The 19,862-nt window shown below is 39.2% G+C and overlaps 1 protein-coding gene across 29 annotated transcripts in view; it reads left to right on the top strand.

Annotated features, from left to right (window-relative positions):
- The window catches only part of ATXN2 (ataxin 2), a 127,417-nt gene that overhangs the window by 49,946 nt on the left and 57,609 nt on the right, over positions 1–19,862 (top strand). For 16 of the 29 annotated variants that reach the window (XR_006293869.1, XR_006293868.1, XR_006293867.1 and 13 more), the window contains exons 6-8: positions 15,998–16,122; positions 18,092–18,183; positions 18,674–18,871. Coding sequence is in view for 26 of the 29 variants with exons in the window: in XM_043557593.1 (XP_043413528.1) it covers positions 15,998–16,122; positions 18,092–18,183; positions 18,674–18,871 (415 nt within the window). In the remaining 3 variants the exon portion in view is untranslated. Of the gene's footprint in view, positions 1–12,649; positions 12,665–15,997; positions 16,123–18,091; positions 18,184–18,673; positions 18,872–19,862 lie in introns of all 29 variants that reach the window. The other 13 variants (XM_043557604.1, XM_043557605.1, XM_043557595.1 and 10 more) reach the window with 1 other exon arrangement.

The raw sequence follows: 19,862 nt of genomic DNA, 5'->3' as shown, positions 1-19,862 counted from the left end.
TTTAGTATATTCGTAGAATCTGTCACTACAGTTAATTTTAGAATATCTTCACTCTGAAAAGCCCCACACCCTTTAGCAGTCAGTCCCTACTTGGTTCCAACCTCCCCAGTCCTGGACGACTACTAATCTTTCTGTCTTTGTGGGTTTGCCCATTGTGGATATTACATAGTAATAGAATCAGAGAAAGGGGCACCTGGGTGGCTCAGTCTGTTAAGCCTCCGACTCTTGGTTTCAGCTCCGTTCATGATCTCATGGTTCGTGAGTTCAAGCCCAACATTGGGCTCTGTGCTGACCGTGCAGAACCTGCTTGAGATTCTCTTTCTCCTCTCTCTGCCCCTCCCCTGCTTGTGCTCTCTCTCTCTCTCTCAAAATAAATAAATAAACATAAAAAATTTTAAAAAGATAGAGTCATACAATATGTGGCCTTTTGTGACAGGCTTGTTTCACTTAGTATATGTGTTTAAGGTTCATCCATCCACGTATCAGTGACTCTTTTCATTGCCAAATAATAATCCATTGTATGGGTATACTACATTTTTATTGGCATATAAATAACATACAATGTTATATCAATTTCAAGTACCTCACATTGATTTCAACAATTGTGTACATTACCCAGTGCTTGCCATGACAGGTATCGTGTAATCACCATCTGTCCTCATACATTGTTACAATATTATTGACTATATTCCCTGTGCTGTACTTCTCATCTCTGTGACTTATTTTATAACTTGAAGTTTGAGACTCTTAATCCCCTTTATCTATTGTGTGCTTTCCTTACCTCCCCACTGGCAACCACCATTTTGTTCTCTGTGTTTAGCTTTCTGTTTTTTGTAAAAAAAAAAAAAAAACAAAAAAAACAAAAACCTTTTTTAATGTTTACTTATTTTTGAGAGAGAGTGAGAGAGAGAGAGAGGGAGGGAGGGGCAGAAGGACAGGGAGACACAGAATCCAAAGCAGGCTCCACCAGTCTCTGAGCTGTCAACTGTCAGCGCGGAGCCTGACGCAGGGCTCGAACCCATGAACTGTACAGTCATGACCTGAGCTGAAGTTGGATGCTCAACTGACTGAGCCACCCAGGTGCCCGTTTTTTGGTTTTTTTTGAAAAAAAATTTTAAAGTTTATTTTGAGAGAGAGAGAGAGAGAGAGCACAAGTGGAGGAGGGTCAGAGAGAAGTAGAGGCAGAATCCCAAGCTCTGCAATACCAGTGCAGAGCCCGATGCGGGGCTTGAACTCAAGAACCGTGAGACCATGACCTGAGCCAAGATCAAGAGTTGGACGCTTAACCGACTACGCCACCCAGGCTACTCCCCCCCCTCCCGCCCCGTTTTTATTTTGTTTGTGTTTGTTCATTTGTTTTGTCTTTTATACTCCACATGAAAGTGAAATCATATGGTACTTGTTTTTCTCTGATTTATTTTACTTAGTGTAATGCTTTTTAGGTCCATTCTGGGTATACTACATTTTAGTTATGCATTTATCAGTTGATGGACATTTCATTTATTTCTACTTTTTGATTGTCATGAATAATTCTGCTGGGATCATTGATGTTCTGATTTTTGTGTGGATATTTTGTTTTCATTTCTTTTGAGCATGTACTTAGGAGTGAAATTGCTCGGACATATGTGAGAACTCAAAGTTTAACCTTTTAAGGGAACTGCTGGGATGGTTTTTGAGAGTGGCTGTGTCATTTTACCATCCCATCAGCAGTATGAGGGCTCCAGTTTTTCCATCCCTTCATCAGCAGTTGTCTGTCTTTTTTATTATAGCTATCCTGGTGGGTGGTTGTGAAGTAGTATCTCATGTGGTTTTGTTTTGCCTTTCTGTAGTGATTAATGATGTGAAACTTTTCATGTGCTTATCGAAAGTGTATAATCTCCTTTGGAAGAAGGTCTATACAGATCTTTGCCCACATTTTAAATTAGATTATCTTTTATTACTAAGTTGTAAGAATTCCTTAAATATTCTGGATACCATTCATCCCCTTATCAGACATGATATGTTTTCCCCATTATGCGGGTTGTCTTTTCACTTTTTTGCTGGTGTCCTTTAAAGCACAGAAGGTTTCGGTTTGGATGAAGTCCAGTTTATCTTTGTTTTCTTTGTTGTTGTTTGTGCTTTTTGTGTCCTATCTAAGCAGGTTGCTTACTCTGAGATTATGAAGATTTGTTCCTCTGCTTTCCTGTAAGATTTTTGTAGTTTTAGCTCTCATATTTAGGTGTCTGATCCATTTTGAGTTAATTTTTACATGAAGTCTCTGAGGTAGGGCTCCAGCTTCATGGTTTTTTACATGTGCATATCCAAGTACAGTATTTTGAAAAGACTGTTCTTTTTCCCATTGAACTGTTTTGGCACCTTTGTTGTTGAAGTTACATTGATTATAAATGTAAAGATTTATTTCTGGACTCTCAGTGATATCCCACAGATTTGTATTATCTGTCCTTATGCCAGTATTATACTGTTTTGATTACTGTACCTTTGAGTAAGTTTTGAATTCAAGTGTCAATCTTCCAAGTATGTTTTTTTTTCAAGATTGGCTGTTCTGAGTCCCTTGCATTTCCATGTGATTTTAGGATCATCTTGTCAATTTCTGCAAAATGACAGCTGGGATTTTAATAGGGATTGCATTGAATCTAGAGATAATTTTGGGATATGTTACCATAAATCTTCTAGTCGAAGCACATAATACAGCTTTCCATTTATTTAGGTCATCTTTAATTTTCTTCAGAAATGTTTTGTAGTTACCAGTGTACAAGGTTCACGCTTCTCTTGATAGCTTTATTCCTAAGTATTCTATTTTTTTGGATAAAAAATATCCGAAATGGGGGCGGCTGGGTGGCTCAGTCAGTGCGGCCTTCGACTTCAGCTCAGGTCATGATCTCATAGTTTGTGGGTTCGAGCTCTGTGCTGGCAGCTCAGAACCTGGAGCCTGCTTCAAATTCTGTGTGTCCCCCTCTTTCTCTGCCCCTCCCCTGCTCATACTCTGTATCTGTCTCTCAAATATAAACATTAAACAAAATCCAAAATGGAATTTGTTATTGTAAATGGAATTTAAAAATTGTTTCTCGTTTTCAGATTAGAACAGTATTGTTTTACAGTCTTTATACCTAATGTAAATCTTTCTTTTGACTCTTAGTAGGATAGACACTAAATTTTGAGCTTTAAGTGAGAACATACTTTGAGCTTGTCTGTTCTGCTTCGGTATTGCTTATTAATTTTCCACTGATTATGCCATTTATGCACGTCTGCTTTGTAAAATTCCTTGTCTGTAATAACCAAAACAACTTTGTAGTTAATATTTTAGAGGGTCAGATATTTGTTGTGTTTCAAAGTAACAGTATCTTATAAAACAACTTTTGGAGATAAAAGCCGAAACTTTCTTTCCTTTGAAGCAAATGATAAGTAAGACGTGGACAACCTAAAATATCTAGTCTAGATTGAGTCTTAGAGACTATGTAAGCTGAGCTGGATTTATCCTTTTAGCTCATAGTACACTTCCCAAGTAGTCCCATCTTTTTCATCCATCCTTTTTCTTGAACTGCTTGTAGTGAAATCACAGACACAAGGACTATTTTGGCTTATGTTTGGGAAGAAAGTTACTGTTTTCTTCCTTTTACCTTGCTTTGTCAACTTTTCCTTGATAATGTCACATCCTCATTCTTTTCTTCCTCTCTGTTTCCCTGGATAGTTTGTATCCAAACATTACTGTAATTTCCTAGTTAACTTCCTTCCAGATCCTGTCACTTCCAGTCAGTCTTGGACATTAGCACAAAGAAATTCTTAAGCATTGCTTTTATTTTCATTTCTTAAAAATCTACAGTATCCCCTGTTGCTTACAAAATAAAGTTGAGATGCTATACCTTAACATTCAGGGCCCTTCCCAGGGGAACTTCTCTCTTTTCTTTTTCTTTTTTTATTAAAAATTTTTTAAAAAATATTTATTTTTGAGACAGTGCAAGAGACAGCGTGCAAGCAATGGAGGGGCAGACAGAGGGAGACACAGAATCTGAAGCAGGCTCCAGGCTCTGAGCTGTCAGCCCAGAACCCAACGCGGGGCTCGAACTCACGAACTGTGAGATCATGACCTGAGCCGAAGTTGGATGTTTAACCGACTGAGCCACTCAAGCGCCCCTTCTTTTTTTATCTTAGTGTAAGAGAGAGAGAGAGAGACCGGGTGGAAAGGGACAGAGGGGAGCGGGGAGAGAGAGAGAGAGAATCCTAAGCAGCCTCCATACTCAATGCGGAGCCTGTCGCCTGGCTCAGCCCCACAACCTTGGAGTCACAACCTGAGGGGAAACTGAGAGTCAGATGCTAAACCAACTGAGCCACCCAGGTGCCCCCAACTACTAAAATTTACTGTTTTATTTATAGCACAGTAGTTTGTTTTCCCCTGCCTCCAATGAAATGTCACGTTGAACATGTTTACAACAAAGTAGTGGTGAGAGGAAGGTTGGGAAGGGGGTGGTGTCCTAGAACCTTGACGTATCCAGCTTTCCTTTTGTCTGTTGAGGTACCCTTAAGAAATCATAAGGTTCATGGAACAAAGTTGGAGAGCCAGTTGTTTACCTCATGTACCGAATACTCAGCATTCCTATACTCTGTGTGTGACATCTTTTTTCTCCTAATGCATTATAATTTTCTGCAGTTTAGAAACATAGTTTATAGAACTAGGGATGTGTACTCCCCATGGTGGTCAGCATTATGTTGTACAGATAGAAGGTGGTACCCAACATATAGTTATTTCCCAATTGATATTTAAACATTTTTATTATACTTACTACATTCAAATCAGAGGAAAGCTAGTTTTCTTTTTTCCTTACTTAGACATATTGCCATAAGACTATTAGAAACTGGAATTACCACTGATTTTCAGGAAACTCAAGAAAGCAGTTGTTTCTAGCCAAATCTAAAAATGGCTTTCCGACAACATGACATATCCAGATTATATTTTTCTTATAGAAGATTGCTTCTAGGCAATCTTAATATCCTTCTAGGCATTTTAATTTTCTTTTAAAATATAAAAAACAAAATCCTAAGTGTTAACTTTAACATAAGGCCCAAATGATTCTTACACAAGTGAGAAAAGACAGAAACACAGGTAAGGGAGTTAAGTATTAAAACATACATACATACATACAGTCTATTTGAAGTTATTTTAAAATAATTAATTTGCTTTTCGTATTGGGTGTGTTAGAAATGCATATGTATCTGGATTTATATCAGTGTATATACAATGTATTCATTTGTGAAGAGTAGTATCAAATTGACTTGAGTTTGAAAGCGAAAGATTAAAAGGTACCATACCTTAGAGAATCATTTATTTTTTATTTTTGTGCTAACCAGGGTAAAAACACCCCCCTTTCTGCTTGTGGGTCACAAAACTCATTTTCCTTGCTCAGTGCCCTAGAGGCAAAGATAGGATTAATTGGTTCTTCTCTGTTTGAAAAAATGACATCCTTTTCTATTATAGTAGGAAATTATTTTTAAATGACTTAAAATTTTGTATAAGATTTAGGGATACAAGTGGTTGGCCTTGTGTTAATTTTGTTGTGTTGGTATGTCCTATCCTGTACGATGTTGTTGGGTGTCACGTGACTGTGGACCAGTGTGTTCTTCCTTATGTTAGCCTTTCCATCTACTGGAAAGTCACAGTTTTGCCACTTTGTATTTTATTTTATTAAACAAGACTTTTTTTAAATTAAGATTTTATTTTTAAGTAATCTCTGTACCCAACATGGCGCATAAGCTCAGAACCCCAAGATTGAGAAGTCATATGCTCCACTTACTGAGCCAGCTAGACACCCATACAGAAAACACTTTTTTTTTTTTTTTAACCTCTTAAAAATTTTTTTTAAAAGATGTTTTATTTATTTTTGAGACAGAAAGCATGAGCTGGGGAGGGGCAGAGAGAGGGAGACAGGAAACCAAAGCGGGTTCCATGTTGACAGCAGAGAGCCTGATGTGGGGCTCGAACTCATGAGTGATGATCTGAGCTGAAGTCAGACGCTCAGCTGATGGAGCCACCCAGACACCCCTAAAATTTTTTTTTTATATTTATTCATTTTTGAGAGCGACAGAGACCGAGCACGAGTGGGGGAAGAGCAGAGAGAGAGAAGGAGACACGGAATCCAAAGCAGGCTTTTGGCTCCCAGCTGTCCACATAGAGCCCAACGCAGGGTTTGTACCCTCAAACCTTGAGATTATGACCTGAGCCAAAGTTGGATGCTTAACTGACTTGAGCCACTCAGGCATCTCTCCACAAAAGACTTTGAAAGACAGGTGTTTGGTTGAGAATTTCAGCTGCTGGCACAAGAAGATACAAGTAGAGATGGCTTTGTTGCTCCTTTCGGTGGGGCGTGGTATGTGCATTGCAGAGAGAGATCCTTGTTTCTTGTCCTGACCCTGCCATGTTTGAAGTCAGGATGAGGTATGTTTTATTTTTAATAATTTGTATTAGCTCTTCCCAGTTTGTTGTCTCTCCCAAATTTTCCAGGTAAAGAAAAAGCTTTGGGGCTGACTTTCTATGGATCTGTCTAACCTCAAAGACTTGAATTTTGTGGTAATACAATGTCATCTCCGTGGTATATCAGATAAACTACTTACAGCATTTAAAAAACATAATTACTTATTTTGAAAGAGAGAGAGCAGGGAAAGGGCAGAGAGAGAGAGAGGTGGGGTGAGAGAATCCCAAGTAGGGTCCATCTATACTGTCAGTGCAGAGCCTGATGCTGGGCTCGAACTCAAGAACCGTGAGGTCATGACCTGAGCTGAAACCAAGAGTTGGACTCTAAACTGACTCATGCACCCTTTAGCATTTTAAATATTAAATATTCTGTTTGATACGCCCAGAATTAAAATTAGGAAATAGTTGTGGTCATTCATAATGGAACGTATCTGGTGCTGCATTTTTTAGTGGGCAAGTGCTGTTGTCTGGTGTATTTTATAACTGTAGCAGATTGGTGTTTAGAACGGAAGAGTATAAACCTTTGAAATGCATTCAAGTTTCCCATGGTTTTGTGGCTGGGACCCTGATACCTTCAGATGTTTTTGCAATGGTAGATGTTGTAAGAATTAATTCTCAGGTTGGTCATTTGGAACAGAACACTATTCCTGTGTAAACTTATGTCTCTTAAGCTAAATTATTCAGTACCTTTCATTTCTATCTTATTTTAGCCATCTGCTTTCATGACTTTGTCATCATCTGTAACTGCTTTTCTTTCATAGTGCCCCCCCCCAGGGTCTGCTCTGATCATGGTCAGCTTAACCTTTACTCTTCTACTCCCTTTTTTCCTGTCCCTTTTAGGACTCTGACCTTTCCATGGCAATCTTTTTTTTTTTTTTTTTTTAAACCTGTTTCTGCCACCTTTATCACCCCCTTTTTTAAAAAAAAATTTTTTTTTACGTTTATTTATTTATTTTTTTGAGAGACATAGAGCACAAGTTGGGGAGGGGCAGAGAGAGAAGGAGACATAGAATCCGAAGTAGGCTCCAGGCTCCGAGCTGTCAGCACAGAGCCCGATGCGGGGCTCGAACTCACAAACCGTGAGATCATGACTTGAACCGAAGTTGGATGCTTAACTGACTGAGCCACCCAGGCACCCCTATGATCACCCTTTTTGATTCCTTACTCTGTCACCTCATTTCCTTTATCTATCACAGAATGTTCTTTCTTCTTGCTTTTCAGAGCATATAGGCAGAGTCCTTAACCTGGATCCATGGATTCCCAAATGGTTCATGGAGAGGATTCAGGGCATTGATAAACTTGGATGGGAAAAAATATTACATCTTTGTTTTCACTAGTTTCTGATTGAAATTTAGCATTTCTGGGTGCCTGGCTGGCTCAGTCAGTGGAACATGTGACTCTTGATCTCGGGGTCATGAGTTCGAGCCCCACCTGGGGTGTAGAGATGACTTACAATCAAGCAAAAAAGAAATTTAGCATTTCTTTTCCATTAACAAATCATTAGTATTAGCAATATCTGTGACTTTAGCACTTGTAGAACTCAGTTAATTTCATATCACTTGTATAGATGTAGACATCTTGACATATTATGCTCCTCACCTTTTGAAAATTATAGTATTAAATTTGCTGTTAGATCTTATAGATTAATGCATTAATAAAGAAGCATGTGTATTACTCTTGCACTGATTTGGATTTTCAGATTTTGATGCCTACAGTTCATTATATTTGATCTCTTTTGATTTCCGATTTATTTTATGCATTTAAATCCATAGGCTCCCCCCAAACGCTAAGGGGGATCCATGGATAAAAGAAAGGTTAAGAATCCCTAATCTAGATAAAGGTTCCCTGTGCCCCATCTCCTTGCATTTCTCTCATTATTATTTTATTATTTTTTAAGTAAGCTCTGTGCCCAACGTGGGGCTTGAACTCAGGACCCCAAGATGAAGAATCACATGCTCTAATGACTGAGCCAGCTAGGCCCTCCCCACCCCCCTTTGAATTTCTCTCTTACTCCTTTTTCTCCCGCTTCCCTGAGAACGCCTCCATTTGTCTCCTTATTTTGTTGTGCCTGTGCACACATCTTGGCCCCTTGCTGTGTTCATTATCCCCATCTCGTTTCTGTTTTTTTTTTTTTTCTTTTCTAACATGTATCTTGTTTTAATACTTTGCAGAAATATATGTAGATAAAAACCTCAGTATTTTATAAAATATAACTAATGCCTTAACCTCTAGTATGTGTAGTCTTTGTGTAATCATTTTTGTTACTTGAAGATTTGGGATAATCAGGGAACACTACTATTGATTGATTGTTGTTTTGTGTGTGTGTGTGTGTGTGTGTGTCTGTGTGTTTTAAACTTTAATTCCAATATGGTTAACATACAGTGTTATATTCGATATACATGTACAATATAGTGATTCAGCACTTCTATACATTACTCATTGCTCATCATGGTTAAATGTTCTCTTAATCCCCATCACCGTTTCACCCATTCACCCTCCCCGACCCACCTCCTTTGTAGTAACCCTCAGTTGTCTGTAGTTAAGAGTCTTTTCTTGGTTTGTGTCTTTCTCTCTCTCTCTCTTTTTTTTCCTTTGTTCATTTGTTTCTTAAATTCCATGTATGGGTGAAATCATATGATATTTATCTTTCTCTGACTTTTTTCACTCAGCATTATACTCTTCTAGATCCATCCATGTTGTTGCAAATGGCAATTCATTCTTTTTATGGCTAAATAATATTCCATTGTATATACCACCTCTTTATCCATTCATGTATCAGTAGACACTGGGCTGTTTCCATAATTTGGTTATTGTAAATAATGCTGCAATAAACAGGCACATGTATCTTCTTGATTTAGTGTTTTTATATTCTTTTGAGTAAATACCCAGTAGCGGAATTACTGTATTGTATGGTAATTTTATTTTAAAGTTTTGGGGGAAGCTCCACACTGGTTTTCACAGTGGCTGCAGCAGTTTGCATTCCCAACAGTACACAAGGATTTTAAATAAGAAATTTAGGGGCGCCTGGGTGGCGCAGTCGGTTAAGCGTCCGACTTCAGCCAGGTCACGATCTCGTGGTCCATGAGTTCGAGCCCCGCGTCAGGCTCTGGGCTGATGGCTCAGAGCCTGGAGCCTGTTTCCGATTCTGTGTCTCCCTCTCTCTCTGCCCCTCCCCCGTTCATGCTCTGTCTCTCTCTGTCCCCCAAAAAATAAATGAACGTTGAAAAAAAAATTTATAAAAAAAAAAATAATAAATAAGAAATTTATTTATTTATCTATTTATTTTTTTATTTAAAGAAAGGGACGGTGCCTGGCTGGCTCAGTTGGTGGAGCATGTGACTTTTGATCTTGGGGTCTGGAGTTTGAGCCCCACTTTGCATGTAGGGATTACTAAAAAAACAAAAAGTGCTCAAGGATTCTTCACATCCTTGCCATCACTTGTTGTTTCTTGTGGTGTTAATTTTAGCCATTCTGAAGGTATGAGGTGATATCTCATTGTGGTTTTTGATTTGCATTTCCCTGATAATGTGTGATGTTGAGCATCTTTTCATGTGTCTTTGGCTATCTCTATGTCGTCTTTGGAGAAATGTCCATGTTTTCTGCCCTTTTTTAAAAATTTTGTTTTTTTATTTTAGAGAGGATGAGTAGGGGAGGGGCAGAGAGAGGGGGAGAGAGAATCTGTAGAGCTCAATCCCACGACCCTGGGATCGTGACCTGAGCTGAGATGAAGATTTGGATGCTCAACTGACTAAGCCACCCAGGTGCCCCTCTGCCCATTGTTTAATTGTGTTTTTGTTTTGTTTTGTTTTTTGGTGTTGAGTTGTAGAAATTCTTTATTATTTTGGATACTTAAAAAAAATTTTTTTTAAATGTTTATTTAAAAAAAATTTTTTTAACGTTACTTATTTTTGAGACAGAGAGAGACAGAGCATGAATGGGGGAGGGGCAGAGAGAGAGGGAGACACAGAATCGGAAGCAGGCTCCAGGCTCTGAGCCATCAGCCCAGAGCCCGACGTGGGGCTCGAACTCACGGACCGTGAGATCGTGACCTGAGTTGAAGTCGGACGCTTAACCGACTAAGCCACCCAGGTGCCCCTTTAATGTTTATTTTTAAGAGAGACAGTGTGTGAGCAGGGGAGGGGCAGAGAGAGAGGGAGACACAGAATCTGAAGCAGCTTCCAGGCTCTGAGCTGTCAGCACAGAGCCTGACGCAGGGCTCAAACCCACAAACTGGGGGCGCCTGGGTGGCTCAGTCGGTTAAGCGTCCGACTTTGGCTCAATAAATAAACGTTAAAAAAAAAAAACAAAAAACCCACAAACTGCAAGATCATGACCTGAGCCGAAGTCGCACCCTTAACCAACTGAGCCACCCAGGCCCCCCTATTCTGGATACTTTTTACTGGATAGGGTTTTTGCAAATACCTTCTACTCAGTAGGTTCTGTTTTAGTTTTGTTGATTGTTTCCTTTGATTCTGTTTCCGCTATTTTGATGTGGTCCCAATAGTTTATTTTGCTTTTGTCATTGTCAGAGAAATTATTGCCTGTGCTCTCTTCTAGGATTTTTAGGGTTTCAGGTCCCACATTTAGATCCCTAATCCATTTTGAGTTATTTTTGTTTAGGGTCCAGTTTCATTCCCCATCTTGTTTCTTTGTACTGTTCTTTAATATTATTTATGTATTATGTGGTTTAGTATATGCTTATAGTATAAAAAGTCATATAGAACAGAGGAATGTAAAAAAAAAAAAAAAAGTAATCTGCCTGTGGCTTCCAATTCCACTACCCTAGGGAGGTCTGTGGACTAGTGTACAATTTGGAAAATTTTTATCTTAGTGATATTCAAGTCTATCTTAGAGCTAACCCGCTACTTCCCCCTACTTAATTCCTGCTTTGTGTTTTTGAAGGCATAGATCAGCTGTCACTTGTAAAGCCACAGCCTTTTATTCCTCAGAACTTAAATTTTAGTACTTTTTACATTAGATTCTAAAAGATTTGCTTCATGTCTGTACTACTCTCCTACACGTGGGAGCTCCTTCAGGAAAAGGCAGGGATTGTGTCTTAGGCCCTAGCCTCTCCAAAGTCAGTGACTAAGACACTGTAGGTACTCAGTAAATGTTAAGAATGAATAAATGGCCTCTCAGTTTCCAGGATGGCATCCACTGTAACTGATACACTGAGTAAAATGGTCCACATACAACAGATGGTATATGGTGAGAATAATTTTTTCAAAGTTCTCGAAAAAAATGTCACAGTATTCTTAATTGATGAAAACAGAACAGCAGCATTGGAATAAATTTTAAAAAATTGATCTAGAACTTCAGTGAGAAAAAGCAGATTTAGTTGAGAGATGAAATGGGCAGCCTAGGGGTTTGGCGAAGACTTGTGGAAGCACATTTGACTATTACTGATGTTAAGTCTGGTAATGATTTTTAAATTTCATCTAGTTTTATGTCATCATGTGGTTTTAATAAATTTATATTTATTCGTAACGTGTCACTAGCATTTCACTTATTTCACTATTATTCTGATCCTTTAAAAAGGTCTCAGACAACTTGGAGTGATTTTTCAGAATCATAATTGGGAGGTAAAAGAGGAAGAACTGAGGAGCAGAGCTTATATCGTATTTCCTGGGTGTGGGACTGAGGGATACTCAGGAGAGAGGTGGTGCTTTGGTTGAAACACTTCTTTCTTTTTTTTTTTTTTTAATTTATTTTTTAAAGTTTATTTTTATTTTTGAGAGAGACAAAAACAGCATGAGTAGGGGAGGGACAGAGAGAGAAGGAGAGAGAGAATCCCAAGCAGGCTCTGTGCCATCAGCACAGAGATGTGGGACTTGAACTCAGGAAACCTCAGGAAACCATGAGATCATCACCTGATCCGAAACCAGGGGTCCCAAAACACTTCTTTATTATTACCACCAGGTGGCACCACTGGCCCAGGGTGACTAGGTTTCTGCCCAGAATGAGAAGGGAAGGTTTTGAGAGCCCATCGCTGTGGGGGTAACATAGAGGGGTTTGCAGGTGTGTGTGTGTCAGAGGGAGGTACATGTATACCCTTTTCCCCTCTAGTCTAGAGCTTTTGGTAAACTGAATGTGTATAAGGCAGGGAATGAAGTACATGAAGAATTTAAACTTTTATTATCTTATCTGATAATTTTTATTTTTCTTTTCTTCTTTCTATGCCTGTAGTTCCTTCAGAAACAGGTAACATTTTTCTGACAGCCTCTTTGTATTCTTGCATCTTGCTTTTATAATGCTTATGTTTCTTATCATAGAGGGTAATGGAAAATTAATATACTCTCACGTGACATTGGAAAAATCTGCATGCAAATTGCCACAGTTGCGATTATAGACAATTAATTTTCCAAACTTTGCAGAAATCCTGGCTACAACATTTTACTATTTAATACCAACATTGTTTTTTCAAAAATCCAAACATGGGCGCCTGAGTGGCTCACAGTTAGTCAGGTGTCTGACTCTTGATTTGGGGTCAGGTTATGATCTCACCGTCGTGAGATTGAGCCCCGCCATCAAGCTCTGCTCTGTGTGTGAAGCCTGCTTGAGATTCTGTCTCTCCCTTTCCCTCTGCCCCTTTCCTGCTTGCAGCTGTGCACGCATGCACGCACTGTCTCAAAAAATCCAAACATTGAATTTTCAGAATTTACAGTATTATTGTTCACAGTGTAGAATGAAATATTCAGGCCTTGCCTCCTTGTAGCTGATAATAATAGAGTGTTGGCCTGAAATATGGTGTTTATGACCAGGGTTTTCCCCAGTATCCTAACACTATAGCTTCATTTTTGTGCTCTCTACTTCTGTTCATTTTTTTTACATCTTTCTCTAAACTCTTTACTTGTCTTTAAAAAGGGACTTTCTGTGGTGCCTGGGTGGGTTGTTTTTTTTTAATGTTTATTTTTGAGGGGGAGAGAAAGAGAGAGAGACCGAGTGTGAACAGGGAAGGGGCAGAACGAGAGGGAGACAGGATCTGAAGTAGGCTCTAGGCTTTGAGCTGTCTGCACAGAGCCTGACGCAGGGCTCGAACCCATGAACTATGAGGTCTTGACCTGAGCCGAAGTTGGATGCTTTACCGACTCTTGAGTTTGGCTCATGTCATGGTCTCCTGATTCGTGAGTTGGAGCCCATGTTGGGATCTGCCCTGACTGTGGGGAGCCTGCTTGGGATTCTCCCTCCCTCTCCCTCTCTCTAGATCTCCCCTGCCCCTGCCCTGCTCACAGGTTCACTCTGTCTCAGGTAAACAAACCTTAAATAAAAAAGGACTTTCTTTTGAGGAGGATTTAAAAGCAAGAAATATCAGTATTAAGAGAAACACAACTTTTGTGTTTCCTTTTCCCCCTTTCTGCCTTGAAAGAAAACTGTCATGCTAAGTAACAACATGCGAGTAGTTTACTCCTTTTACATGATCGGTGTTGTAAACAGAAGATTTAAGATAACAATACAGTATTGAAAAAAATCGGTTACTTATTAATGGACTTTAATACAGCCTAAAATTGTGATCAGCAGATTAAAACTTGGTTCAGTGAAGTGTTAGATGCTTGCTTTTCCACATCGGGTCCCTTTTGGTTTTGTGTAGGATAATACTGATAAGAACACATTTATCAATTTGAGGACAGCTTGACTCAGTCCTTGTCTTTCCTGAACACTTTGACAGACACACACGTGCACTTCCGTGAGAATAAGTCCATTTATGTGGTTCTGTAAAAATATCTCTTGCTGCTTTGAGCTTTAATTTCTTGAATAAAAAGAGTATCATCTTCAGTTCTGGGTTGCCATGTAAGTAAATGCTTTATGCATTGAAGCAGATGCCTTTCAAAAAACTAGTGTGATTAAAACATGAATAGGATCAGCAGTATAAGTTAAGAATCGTAATAATCGTATTGCTTACTGCAAAACAGGACATGACTGGCTTGCATTTTCCTGTATTATAGTTTTCTGTTATGTTTTTGCGAGAAAATAGGGAATTTCAGTAAGTTCAGGAAGTTATGACGTTCTCTTGAAGTTTTACTGGCAAAATTAATTTTTACCAAGAATTCGTGCAACCATAAGGTGATATAGAATATGGCTTGTATCAGGTGAATGTCACGTAAGGCCAAGTTTTTGGGACCATTAGTGTCTTCCATCTGAAGGTGTCATTATGAGGACAGCAGCATTCTGTTAGACCCTCTTAGAGAGCTTTTCCAAGGTGCGCTCATCTTCCGGTGGATGCTCTGTCCCACTCCTAGCTCAGGCGTGCTGTTGTTGGGATCCCCCCTGTTATGCTCTTAGCTCTTGTAATTGCTAGTAATAGGAGCTACGCTGCTGGAAGAGCTGGCAGCTAAGCCCACAGGTGCAGTTATGCTTTTATTTCCTGGTGTGCACGCACACACACCCATCCATCCCTAGTTTGGGATGAGAGGAGGTAAGAGCTAGTAGTGACACTGGGCTTGTAGTGCCATGCCTAAATTGGCTGGCTCGAATTTCTTTGGAATCACCTTGCCCACTGGGGAGCCAATGACCGTTATAGAAATCGTACCAAATAAAAAAAAATCCCTCTGGAATTTTCTCTTTTAAGAGACACCGCTGTTGATACTTCCTTTTCCAACTCCTTGGTGGCAGCTTATAGTAAGGGTGAAGGCGTAGTGACTGGGAGCTAGTATCTTCTAGCAGAAAAGTGTGATTCCCTAGCCCTGTGCTAGGTGATAACCCTGTGGGCCCAGCCATTTAAGCGCAAGTCTGTATCTTCAAAGCATTTCCCCATACTATTGTTGCCCAAGTAGACTTTTACTTACCTGGTCCTAACACCTATCTAGAGAAAAATTTTCTTCACTGGACAGCAGCTACTAGATATTTCCTGTCAGCTGAGCATAGTAATGCTCTCACAAGCTAGTGCTCCTCATTAACATTAGTCAGAGGAGGAGAGAGCACAAAGAGTGAGAAAATGTTGGTGGGAAGTCCAGGTACATAGGCCTGCCACCTGAACCTTCTGGGGATAGGTGACACTGTGGGGCCTGAATTCTGTAACAGAGTTACAGGGAAAAATGGATTCTGTGAAGGGTTTGGTCACTTCTGTGAAGGGTTTGGCTTCAGTTACTAATGACGAGAGTATGTTAGGATATTGCCCTCTGCATGTAGACTTGGATTCAGAAGTTAAAATATCTTCATATGTTTGGCTGCAGCTCTGAGATTGTATCTAATTAATGGATCCATTAAACAAAAATCCTACTTCAGGTTGGATTGATAGAGATCTTCTGGATCACTTCTGAAACACAAAGTACAGTAATTATTTTTGATATAATGACTTGTGTGAATACCTTAAAACATACTTCATATGGCTTAAAATTATTTGGGAACATACCTTCACTGAAAGTTTTTTGAAGATGATGGTATTAGAAGCATTACATCTCTGAAAGCATACCATTAATGCTATTCTTTCTATTTCATAATTACTTTTCACATACCTCTTTGTTGATAATTTATGTATGTATTAGTGTAGCCTGTTGTCTGGCTGTATGATCTTTCAACTGAGTCCATCTTTTGCAGACGCTTTTACCGACTCTGCTATCAGTGCTAAAGTGAATGGTGAACACAAAGAGAAGGACCTGGAGCCCTGGGATGCAGGTGAACTCACTACCAGTGAGGAACTGGAGGCTTTGGAAAACGACGTAGTAAGTAAAATCTTTTTGCTTAGTATCAGACTGTGGTCATGTCATGTGATATGGAGTGAACTCCTATCGTTTAGTTTTAATTGAAGTATATTGTCATCATTGTAGCGAAGGTATTTAAAGCAGCAGGTTTTTTTGTCTAAACAGAGACTTCTCCCCACACTTAGGAATTATTTCTATGTTTTTAAAGTAAATCATAACAAGCAACTTACAAATTTAAATTGGGAAGCATGGGAAACTGGAAATACTGGCATGTTTTGCTTTGAAAGCTTTACAGAAGAAGGCAGCCTAAGAAAGGAGTGTCTTAATTGTTGACTTTACCTAGAGGTGAGGTCAAAGTATGACTCTTAGGCTTCTTGTCTGAGGAAGAGGTACTCACTATTGAGATACGTAGTGAGTTTACATAGTTATCTATAGACGTAACTTTTTTTTTTGAGAGTTTAAGTTTTTTTTTTTTAATTTTTTTTTTTAAAGTTTATTCATTTTTGAGAGAGAGAGAGAGAGAGAGAGAGAGAGACAGAGCATGAGCAGGGGAGGGGTAGAGAGAGAGGGAGACACAGAATCCGAAGTAGGCTCCAGGCTCCGAGCTGTCAGCACAGAGCCTGACGCGGGGCTCGAACTCAAAAACCGTGAGATCATGACCTGAGCTGAAGTCGGACACTCAACCGACTGCGCCACCCAGGTGCCCCATAGTTGTTTTTTTTTAAGTTTTAAGCACAGAGCCTGACACAGGGCTCAAGCTCATGAACCATGGGATCATGATCTGAGCTGAAATCAAGAGTTGGACACTCAACCACCTGAGCCACCTAGGCTCCCCAGAAGACTTTTACTATTTACTGGATATCCTTCTGCACAGTTTAGATTTTTTATCTGGAACATATACTACTTACGCAGTTTTAAAGCCTCTATATGTAACTGATCTCCAGCCCACATATGTTAGCCTCAAGCAGTTGCTTGATTGGTGGTATTACAGAATAGTCATGCCTGGAGTAGCACAGAAGGACCCAAGATTGATGGGTGCCTTCAGAGGCAAGCTTTAGTATTAAAGTTGCCATCAGAAATACTGGGATGATGCTGTGTCCTCTTTCTGAGATGGATAAGGATTATGCACTCTATTTTGTCCCTTTACACCATTCAGACTTTAAACGTTGAAGGGGTTGCAACATTAGTGAAATGACTATCTAGGCATTAATATTCACTAGTGAAGATTCTTGCAGCCTCTGCCCCCAGTTGGTTGATTCTTACAGATTAAAGAATGCAGGCTAGCTTTTGAGAGTGGTAGTTTCCTCATAGAAGTGTAGAGTTATCTACACTGAGGTTACAGGTTAGCATACTGAGCCCTTTGCTCAGGACCCATAGAAGCTGTTAATGTTGAGACCAGTTCTAAAACCCAGCTCTTGTGACTTTGCACAGTGATTGTGTGTTTACTCTCTCATGCTGCTGTCTCTTCGAGCATACCCAGGGAAAAGGGGAGGATGGCCAGGATCTGGTACCATGCTCACACCTTGAAATAGGGATGCAGCAGTGAAAGCTTTGGCTTATTCCCTTCTTCCCCCGAAACTCTGGAAGTATTTTTGGCTATCAGAGAGCATCCTTTATCCCTCGTAGATCTCATGATCAGTCAACTCAAGAAGGTCTTAGGTATTTGCCCTATAGAAAGATGGCTGTTAAGGAGTAGGGGAAGAATTCTGACCTGAATGCTTACGTTTTATGAAGTAACTTGAAATGTTCTAAACTTTTACAAATATTGTCTGAAATAATTGTTTTATATAGTCATTTGCCACTTTGTAAGGGGTGACATATAGAAGAAAAATTTTTTCTTAAAACGTTTTTAAAGAAAGTTTTTGCCTGTTTTTTAATTAGCTAGATTTTGCTGTTATATATGATAGATAGTGTTAATGTAGGATATTAATTGTACGTAAAGAAGAGAAATACTTTGTCATTTTGAAAAATGAACTTTATTTTCTTCTAGTCTAATGGATGGGATCCCAATGATATGTTTCGATATAATGAAGAAAATTATGGTGTAGTGTCTACATATGATAGCAGTTTATCTTCATATACGTAAGTTTAGAAAATCGACTTTTTTGAGCAAATTTGTCTTTGATTTTCATCAGCTTATGTTAGCATGTTGAATAAATAAATATTTCTGTTGGATTTTAGTTCAAACAATTATGTGAAAGAATTAATCCTGTCACTACCTAGGCTGATAAATTCTCATTAAAACGGAATACATTTAGTTTACATATAACCTAATTTTATGCTCTAGATAATTTTTTTTTTTTTTTTAAGCTGTAAAACCTCTGAATTTGCAAGTATAGATGTTATGGGGCAGTAGTCAATTTAACCAGTTTTGGAAATGTTACATTCCTCTAGGGAAAAGTAAAACCGAAAAAAAAGCTAATTTTGATTTATACATAAGTAGATCAGTGTAATTCTTTTATAGTTTTACCCGTATTTCAAGCTCTCAACTTTCTTAATAGTGTTTTGGGACAGTTCTATAAACTGTGACTTTAAAATACTCACTTTGCTTTTTCTTTTCCTCACGTTTCAGGGTACCCTTAGAAAGGGATAACTCAGAAGAATTTTTAAAACGAGAAGCAAGGGCAAACCAGTTAGCAGAAGAAATTGAATCAAGTGCCCAGTACAAAGCCCGAGTGGCCCTGGAAAATGATGATAGGAGTGAAGAAGAAAAATACACAGCAGTTCAGAGAAATTCGAGTGAACGTGAGGGCCACGGCATAAACACTAGGTATTTAAAGGAAATCATGATGCAGTATTTTGGATACACAACTCAAGGTCTGTGTGAGAAGGTGTATTATTATTATTATATTTCATCTTCCTTTAATATAGCTTAGGTAGAGAATGCAAGTGGAATTGGTTTAAGATTCTGTTAGAGAAAAGATTATAGTAATTTTGGAAAATATTTTTTGAGCATCAAGCTTTACGAAGCCGAGTGTTGGAAATACAGTGATGAGCAAACCAAGGTTTGGAAGAGCTGCTTAAAACACAGTGATCAGATAGGGGTGGGGGTGCACAGAGCGTAGTAACAGATCGCTAGGATTTGCTAGATTAGAGGTGTGTTCAAAGTATTAAGAATATCCAGAGTGAGGATGGCCTACCATGTAACTGTGGAGTCCGAGAACGCGTCACAGAGGAGGTGATGTTTTGTGATAAGATAGTACCTGTGTCTACTGCCCAGAGAGAAGTATGAGAGGGGCATTCCTTGCATGGTGAAAAGACACGTGAAAGAACCTAGCCAGCTGGGGACGAGGCTGGTTATTTTGTACGTCTGGAATACCGGGTGCTGTTGGGGGTGCAGTGTTGGCATCTGGTGACAGGAACTGAGGTAGTGAAGGACTCTGTGTCATGTTAAAGAGCACCCTGTAGGCAGGGGATGGTGTGAATGAACTCTGGGACATTTGAGAGTTGGTTGAAACAAGGAGACAAGTTAGTGTATTGAAATTGTTCAAGTGTGAGAACTTGGTAACCACCTAGGCCAGGGCTGGCGATAGAAAGGTTAGAAAAACCAGTTGACCCTAAGGTTTATTTGATAACTAAGTTGATTGATGTTTGTACTGGTAAAACATAGAGCAAGTGTGAGGGGAGATAGAGTGAGCTTATTTGTTCAATTTATTGCAGTTGAGGGGCTCGCAAGCCTTAGATAGATTTAATTCGTAAACACGTGTTGAGAACCATCTGCTACATACCTGATAGAATAAGATATAAATTCTTGAAGACAC

The sequence above is a fragment of the Prionailurus bengalensis genome, chromosome D3 (assembly GCF_016509475.1).
Source record: "Prionailurus bengalensis isolate Pbe53 chromosome D3, Fcat_Pben_1.1_paternal_pri, whole genome shotgun sequence".
In the NCBI taxonomy this organism is placed as follows: Eukaryota; Metazoa; Chordata; class Mammalia; order Carnivora; family Felidae; genus Prionailurus; species Prionailurus bengalensis.
The sequence above is the reverse complement of the archived record's forward strand: the minus strand, read 5'-3'. Positions and strand labels throughout refer to the sequence as shown.